General features: G+C 30.1%; 1 protein-coding gene and 1 non-coding gene across 4 annotated transcripts in view; both read right to left on the bottom strand.

The window, feature by feature from the left end:
* LOC122528985 overlaps nucleotides 1-9456 on the bottom strand; it is a 66157-nt gene that overhangs the window by 17309 nt on the left and 39392 nt on the right. For all 3 annotated transcript variants that reach the window (XM_043654682.1, XM_043654681.1, XM_043654680.1), the window contains 2 exons: nucleotides 7312-7456; nucleotides 5427-5520 (listed from right to left, as the gene is read on the bottom strand). In XM_043654682.1, coding sequence (XP_043510617.1) covers nucleotides 5427-5520; nucleotides 7312-7391 — 174 coding nt within the window. In that variant the 5' untranslated portion in view covers nucleotides 7392-7456. The remainder of the gene's footprint in view (nucleotides 1-5426; nucleotides 5521-7311; nucleotides 7457-9456) is intronic.
* On the bottom strand, nucleotides 8574-8646 carry Trnav-uac. The gene has a single exon. It is a non-coding gene; the product is annotated as a tRNA-Val (tRNA).

Genomic DNA, 9456 nt, shown 5'->3' with positions numbered 1-9456 from the left:
ATATGATAATATAATATAATAAAATATATAATATAATATGATAATATAATATAATATGATAATATAATATAATAAAATATATAATATAATATGATAATATAATATAATATGATAATATAATATAATAAAATATATAATATAATATGATAATATAATATAATATGATAATATAATATAATAAAATATATAATATAATATGATAATATAATATAATATGATAATATAATATAATAAAATATATAATATAATATGATAATATAATATAATATGATAATATAATATAATAAAATATAAACAATATAACTTTAGAGTCCCAAAATTTTGTCAGACAAGAAGATCGGTCGAATTAAATATTTAAATTTTTACTGAATTTTTAATTTAGATGTTCGACTTAACCAAGCTTTAATTTGGCAAAGTTAAAAACAGACAGTTGGTGAAAGTTGCGAGGGACCTGAGGTATCAGCTTCGCGAGGTCACTTTTTGACCACACATTTCGTGTCACACGGTGGTGTCGCGGTTTTCCTGTCACGATCGACAGACAGGTCGTCCTTCGTGAGTCGTCTTCGCAGTAGAGTAACCTAATACCCGGAATATTTTTCACAGGCGATCAATTCTTCACTACCAGAGAGACAATTACGTTTAATCACGATTTTCGACGATGAGTTCTTCCCCTCCTGAAGAAGCCTGAGGCTCGTCTAGATTCTTGCAAAAATCTTCCCCGAAATCATCGAGGAAATTCGTCGAAGTTGTACTAGATCAATGCTGACGAACAGAGCCAACACGCACCGCTCTTAATTTACATCGCGTTCACTCCCCAACTCTTATAAATCCCTCGTTACAAATTACCAGCCATCGATTTGCTTGCTATCGCTGAGTAAATACGGTAACACGCGTCGCACGCCGGATGAGTGAAAAATCGCAAACTTTCTGCTGGTCGTTTTTAAAGACCAAAGGCGTATTTATAATGTCAATATAACGTGCACGTGGCGCGTATAGGCTTGGATAAACGTTGTACAATGGGAAGTTATGAAAGCGTGCTTAATGCGTGTTCAATGTCGAGACAGCGAGAGAGAGAGAGAGGAGGAAGAACCAAGGCGAAGCGATGGTTCTAAATACAACTTCAAGAATGATGCGTGCCTGTCTGCCTTTTCTAGCCGCCATCGGGCAAATGGCGTGTGACTGCGGCCAAACAGCCGAGAAATTACGCGAATGTACCCGGATTGTAGGGCTCGTGAGAATTACGATTTCTTGGGCATGCTCGGAGAATTCTCACGGCTCTCTGCACGGCGCATCATCTCGTGCAAAAGAGAGAAAGAGAGAGAGAGAGAGAGACACTTACGTACGTACGTATGCACACGATGATCGTGTAATCGAGCGAGTACGTCGACCCCTCCATCGCAATTTTCATTCTCAGTTTCACTTTTATTTTCTTTACCGTTGAAAATGAAACGACCTCGAATTTTGAAAGTTACTTTCGGCTTTTAACCACGAGAATTTTTGTCTCCCAAATTGCAACATTTTCTTAGTTCTGTGTATATTTAATCGTAACCGGAGGACAAAACAAATGATAAGTATGTAAGCTTCTTAATAATTATTTTCTATCCAGTGACAGTCATCGCCGACGGGGCACAAAGGGAAAAGAAAGCGACGAATTATTGTGTACGGTTTCGGTCGCTCGTTATGGTCCGCGTACCAGTTGCCAGCGCAAGGGGTTAATTTAATTAAAACAGGCAGCATTCTTAGTGTTTAGGACGATCATCCAAGGGGATTCGAATGAAAAGAAAAAAAAAAAAATACCTTTTTTTCTTTTTATACCCGAAGGAGTTTTGGTTTTTTAGATTTTTTTTAGACAGAGTCTTCGAAGGTTTGGGTCACAAAGAGAGTCCCTGAACATTTACATCGACGCAAGAGTGATTCTAAACTTCCGAGAAAGTGAAATCTGCCGGAGAGATATCTGGGGAATAGGGAACGCGAGGGACGCATTATGACCCAATCTGAATTTTTACGAGAAAATAGTAGTATGAGTTTGCAGGATGGTGAGCGTATTGGGAAACGAATAGAATTCAAAATTTATTAAAACAAGACACCTTTACCGAATGCACAAATACAGGGTATTATATTATACTATATTATATGAGTATTGTATTATATTATATTATATGAGTATTGTATTATATTATATTATACTATATAATATAATATACTATATAATATTATATTACATGAGTATTATATTATATTATATAATATTATACTATATTGTATTATATCATATTATGTTATATTACATTATATAGTATTATATTATATGAGTATTATATTATATTATATTATGTTGTATTGTATTGTATTGTATTGTATTATATTATATTATATTATGTTATATTGTATTGTATTGTATTATATTGTATTATATTATATTATATTATATACAGTATTATATGTATATATTGCAAAAAGCTTTCTTAAGAAAAGAAATGAAATGAAATCAAAAATTCATTTAAACAACACCTTTACTAAATGCTTAAATACAGGATGGTGAGCAGATTGAAAAAAGCGTATAAAAAAATAAAATAAAATTCAAAATTTACTAAAGGAAGAATGCAAGGTAGTAAACACGTTGAAGAAGGCTAAAGAAAAGTTTAGAAATCAAATAGAATCTAAAATTCGTTAAAAAAACATCTTTGCTAAATGCCCAAATACAGGATGGTAAAACACATTGAGAAGGAAATTCAAAGTTCATTAAAAAAACAGCTTTTACTTTTTGGTCAACCAGACATAGGGTGGAGCAAAAAATCACTTCCTACTAAAATATAAGTAATTTTTTTTATTATGCACTTTCTTTAATTTTTGAGAGAAACAACTTTCAAAATATAATGGGAGAATCTTGTTTGAACTTAGATCTAATTTAAAATTAACGTAACTAGTTTTTTCTTATATTGTTTCTGATGAAACAAGTGAAACTTCTGTCTAACCCGGAAGACGTAGATATTCCACTTGACAAAACTGAAACTACCAATGTCAAAAATGACTAATTTATAATCATCGTTAGATGCAAAACAACATACATTTATTTTATTTAATTCGTAAAATGTACGAACAGAAGCTTGTACACTCCGCTTGTATTAAAGTACACTCTCTATTTTTTGGATTTCAATGCCCAATGAGTTCTAGCGTCGACACAAGATTAGTTTCCACAGTTGACGTTAAAATTAACATCTCACATAATATCGTCTAACCGTCGTGAGATTCTACGTCTAATCGTTCGAGTATCAATTAATCGAGACGAAACCTCTCAGCATTCATTGTCCCACTGACTCGTCTGGATCATTGCACCGAGATAAGCACCGCGGTTAATTCTCAAGCAATTCAGCCGTGTTCCTGCCACAATTGCGATCGTCTCTCAAAGCATTAATTGATTCGTCATTCGATAGAACACGTACGGGGCCTACACACTTGACGACGCTTGAAATTGTAGATACATATCGTAGATAGAACGGTTATTGATGCCCGCAGTGTCTCGCGTGTCCCTCGAGAGTGGTAACTCCGCGAACAAAGAACGTCATCGACGTTGTATCAGAGGTAGAGGTACACTTTCTGACGATCGACGACGACGACGACGAACGAAACATCCTACCGATCTCTCCTGGCGTCGATCGTGCTGCCTCGACGTAGTTAATTGAAGCAATTAAAAGCAGCCTCAGCTCGCCACGGATCGTCCTCGCGTTCGTTAATCGGAGGGATCGTGGGTGTGCTCGAGAAGAGGTTGTGTATCGCGAGTCGAGCAACGTGTAATCATTGGGACAGGCTTCTACATAGTAGAAGCTTCCACGTAGAGTCGAGTAGTCTCCACGTTCCGCAACATCCCGGAAGACGAGAGAGATACGGAGTAGACACGCCTAATCTGGGATTAGATGGCCAAACCATCCTACGAGCTACGATTTATTTCCAGACCGGGATAGTCGAACGTCTGTTTCTTTTTCTTTTTTCTCTTTGTTCTACGACTGTCGATTTAAAACGACACGAAACTGTTTTAGACGACAGGTTGCTGGAATTACTATAATTCCGGTTGTTTTTTTTTTTTTTACACACATGTTTATAAATAAGATAACATTACATGGAAAAATTGGTACGACGAGTAATACACGTAATACAAAAATTGGTATTGTATACAAAATCAATGGAAATTCCTTTTCTGGAAATTTTTTTTGCTTACATTTTTACCTGGATGTTATATTGACAATGTATCTATCTATGAATCTTGAGATATGTAATTAAATTATGTGGTTGTAAGTATACTTTGAGATATATTAAATTATGTAGGTATAAGTATATATATATATATATATATATATATATATATATATATATATATATATATATAATTAGATTGTGAATTTCTGTTGAATAATAAATATCTATACGATTATATATCATATGATTATATTATAATATCATAATTGAATTGTAGTATAAAAATCTAATTTTACAAATAATTTACATCTAGTACAAAATTAAATTCACTTTAGAACAACAGAGTCTCATTGAAGTCAATTTTTCTGTAAATTCATCTACAACTTCATTCCTCTATTTGTACTTCAGACTTCATTTCTCTTCATTTGAATTATATGGAAACGCTTAGAACATTCTTTCTAATATTTGAAGTTTATAAAGACGATGTGTATTACAATAACTACGTATAAATCTTGAGATGTGATAATTGAATAATAAATATCTATCTGTTTAAGTCATAACTGAATATAATCTATATTAATTATGTAAATAATTTGTACCAAATACATCAAAATTAAAGTCAATTTATGAGATAAGAGATACTAAATGTCTCATTGAAATCAATAATGAGATTCCTCTTTCTGGGATATTCACCTATAATTTTATCTAGATTTCATTCTTCTAATATTGTATCTCAGATTTCATCACTCTATTTGAATTATGAAACGCATAGAGTATTCTTTCTTGTATCTGAAGTTTGTAGAGAAAATATATACTATACTATATTATATACTGCAATATTATATTATATATTACAATCTATAAATTTTATATAAATATTATAAGGTAAATAAATTTTATATAAATTTGTAAGACGCACAATTAAATAATTACAAATCTTGGGAAAACGTCGAATAAACAAATATCTATGTCTTTAAATCACACGTATACCACAATTGAATATATTTAATTATATTATTACATTGTTCACGATATAAAAATTTAATTGTACAAGTAACCTACATCAAATGCACCAAAATTAAATTTAGTTTAGAGAATAATGTCTTGTCAAAAAAATCGACGAAGAAATTTCCTTTCTGTAAATAACCGTTACCGACATTGTTTTTAAGCCGAGTTCCCCTATCTGCCTTATTGTTATTAATTCGTTTAGGAACAATTTGGTGAAAACTTACCAGAGAAACTGAGCGCTGCTGAAGCTTGAGTCCGAGGTCCTCTTTCCCGTCCCCACAGTCGGTCGTATAAAACAGCACGCTTTTCTTCGATCCCCTGAAATCAAAGCTGTTTTCAACATGCCATCTGCAGAACGATTGGAACTACCGCTTTGGAGTTGTAATTACACAACGTCGGGAACGTCGTAATTTATCCAATTACGATACGAACGATCTGTTTGCTTATACCACAGACGTTCCATCGTATTTAATCGTTCCCCTTCAACACATTTGTTCAACGATAATTACACTGGTGATGCTCTCCACTCTGTTGAAAATATTCTGCGCTTTTTCATTCGAAACTCCTCGCTTCCGAAGAGGCTGTAATCTCTTAAAGTTACTGTATTTCTACAGTTCTTTTTTTTTTCGAAATGAAACAATAACATGCAACACACGTACAATTAACGTTTCGCTAATTTGATTGACGAAGTTTCGTGAATTTTAATCACGGAAAGAAGGAGAGAATTGGGTCGGAAATGACGAGTTACTACGGCGGCACACGGAAATGAATATCATTTGAAATTTGTAACGCGTCTAATTGATTAAACACAGTTGCCAAATTGAATTCTCCACGACGGAAATACTTCACTCTCGACACGTTGAATGCGATAGGGGCACCGAAGATCAGTAAAAATACATAATTCATTTATTCATCGAAGATCAGTTTCAGAAACGTGAATGTTGATGATACATTCCAAATTTTTCGATATTAGCTTCGTTATTATAACGATGTGATATATAAATTAATAATAACTATAAATATATAAATAATAAATAAATAATAATTATAAATATGTAAATAATAAATATATAATTATAAATATATATATAATAAATAAATAATAATTATAAATATGTAAATAATAAATATATAATTATATATATACAAATAATAAATAATAATTATAAATATATAAATAATAAATAAACAATAATAATTATAAATATATAAATAATACATAAATAATAATTATAAATATGTAAATAATACATACATAATAATTATAAATATGTAAATAATAAATAAATAATAATTATAATAATATATATAAATAATACATAAATAATAATTATAAATATGTAAATAATAAATAAATAATAATTATAAATATATAAATAATACATAAATAATAATAATAAATATATCGGTTTGTGCAACTCTCAATTTTGCTATATAATGAAAATAAAATCGTCATAAAGAATAAGTGAAAATCGAAGGAACCCCAATAAAAATAAATCCATTAAACATTACGTTTATATTTAATACGTTTCAACTTATCCGTTGCGGATAATATTTCAACATCACACCTAATGGAGTATAGTAAGAAATTCAGCGTGGCATTCGGCATGTTACCGAGATGAGTACGTCCCTGATAAATTACAACAGCTTTCCAAATTATGGCTGGCTCGCGAGTCGTGAGTGAAATTGATAATAATATTGACGTTAATTTTAATGTTAACGCTTGTAACTTATTGTATTAATGTTAAACTGCTAATATTAACTGTCCTGCCTCCTTAACGCGAGTGTTACGTGTCTGTTTGAATAGAACTTGGAAAAGCAACCAGCGTGAAAGTTTCATCTGTCGTTGGTCGTGATGAACCGCGATGATAACGGCGAGTGAACGATTATTTAAATGCGTGCTACGAAAGTTGCTACGAAAAGTTGACGAATGATTAACTGAAAGTTATGGCGCGAGCGAGGTCTTTCAGATTTCTACTCTTCAATTACGGGCGATAAATCATCGGAACAGGGCCGCTGCATACGCCCGTTCTTGTCGCGTGCAATTAAACGGGGAACGAGTAATATAATACACGGTGGTGGTATAGGCTGCGTTTATGATAATCACACCTGAGTGCTTTCCCATTCCGGTTGAATAGCTGATGTTCAGCGAGCACGGGCGAATCGATGTAGCACCGGCCCTCGTTCATAGCGGCAACATCAGCAACGGCAGCAACATTTCAATGTTACGTCAATTTGTCCGCTGCGTTAACATCTGAAAACAGATAGAACAACACTTGACACACACACACACACTTTTCTCTGCCTTCTTTGTGAATTAATACTAGAACTATCAAAGTGATCAAAATGACTAATTAATAATTTTAATTTTAAATTTAATTTATAATATTGTAATTTAATTTAAATTTCATTGATAATATTGTAATTTAATTTAAATTTAATTTATAATATTGTAGGTCAATTTAAATTTAATATATAATATTTCAATTCAATTTAAATTTAATTTATAATATTGTAATTTAATTTAAATTCAATATATAATATTATAACTCAATTTAAATTTAATTTACAATATTGTAATTCAATTTAAATTCAATATATAATATTTTAATTCAATTTAAATTTAATTTATAATATTGTAATTCAATTTAAATTTAATTTATAATATTACAATTCAATTTAAATTTAATTTATAATATTACAATTTAATTTAAATTTAATTTATAATATTGTAATTCAATTTAAATTTAATTTATAATATTACAATTTAATTTAAATTTAATTTATAATATTGTAATTCAATTGAAATTTAATATATAATATTTTAATTCAATTTAAATTTAATTGATAATATTGTAATTCAATTTAAATTTAATTTATAATATTATAATTGAATTTAAATTTAATATATAATATTATAATTGAATTTAAATTTAATATATAATATTATAATTGAATTTAAATATAATACATAATATTTTAATTCAATTTAAATTTAATTTATAATATTATAATTGAATTTAAATATAATATATAATATTATAATTCAATTTAAATTCAATTTATAATATTATAATTCAATTGAAATTTAATATATAATATTTTAATTCAATTTAAATTTAATTTATAATATTTTATAGATTATATACATGTACATGTATATTATAAAGATAAAAAATGAATGAACTTGTTTCTATCCAGAACAGACTTAATTTCGACAAAAATTGAAGAAAATTAAAAAAAAAAAAAAGAAGATCTGAAATCCGTCATATCGACGAGTTCTGTTGTTTCTAAAATTATTCGACCGTATATCTAGGTTGTGTTTTACGCCTTTCAATATTATAAAACGTAAAATTAGAGGGAAAAAGAAATGGTTCCGACCGGAATCGAACCGGCGATCTTCTGCGTGTAAAGCAGACGTGATAACCACTACACCACGGAACCTTGACAAAACGATTGGTCCCGCATTATAAACCGGTAATTATTATTAAATTATAAAAAAACATTATATGTATCTTATCGATTACGGACGTCGTTACCAAACTGCGAATGTTTACACATTTTTGAGAATTTTAAGCCTCCAGAAATCTGCAAAATTCAATGCTCAAAGTACATTCATCCCTCAGGGAAGGAGTTGTTTCAACCAGAGACTGAAAACCGAAATATTTTGAGGTATTATACCGGTAAACTGAAACCGAAATATTGTTAGGTTTAGGTATTATACCGGTAAACTGAAACCGAAATATTGTTAGGTTTAGGTATTATACCGGTAAACTGAAACCGAAATATTGTTAGGTTTAGGTATTATACCGGTAAACTGAAACCGAAATATTGTTAGGTTTAGGTATTATACCGGTAAACTGAAACCGAAATATTGTTAGGTTTAGGTATTATACCGGTAAACTGAAACCGAAATATTGTTAGGTTTAGGTATTATACCGGTAAACTGAAACCGACATATTGTGAGGTTTAGGTATTATACCGGTATTTGGGAAATCGGTTTTAATACCGGTATATACCGGTATGGTACCACTTTACTGACGAAAACCCATTTTTTCATTTTCTACGTACAGTGACTCTTATTAATATTCGGACATCGTGCTATTCAAAATATTGTTGTGGATTTCGATTGTTTATAATAGTAAATTTGGATTAATTTTTTAATAATATAACAAAACATTCATTATAGTTTATAGTAACATAAATTTTATTTATTTATTGCACATACTTTTCTTAATATCAAACAATAAACTG

The sequence above is a fragment of the Frieseomelitta varia genome, unplaced genomic scaffold, assembly GCF_011392965.1.
Source record: "Frieseomelitta varia isolate USP_RPSP 00005682 unplaced genomic scaffold, Fvar_1.2 scaffold_274, whole genome shotgun sequence".
In the NCBI taxonomy this organism is placed as follows: Eukaryota; Metazoa; Arthropoda; class Insecta; order Hymenoptera; family Apidae; genus Frieseomelitta; species Frieseomelitta varia.
The sequence above is the reverse complement of the archived record's forward strand: the minus strand, read 5'-3'. Positions and strand labels throughout refer to the sequence as shown.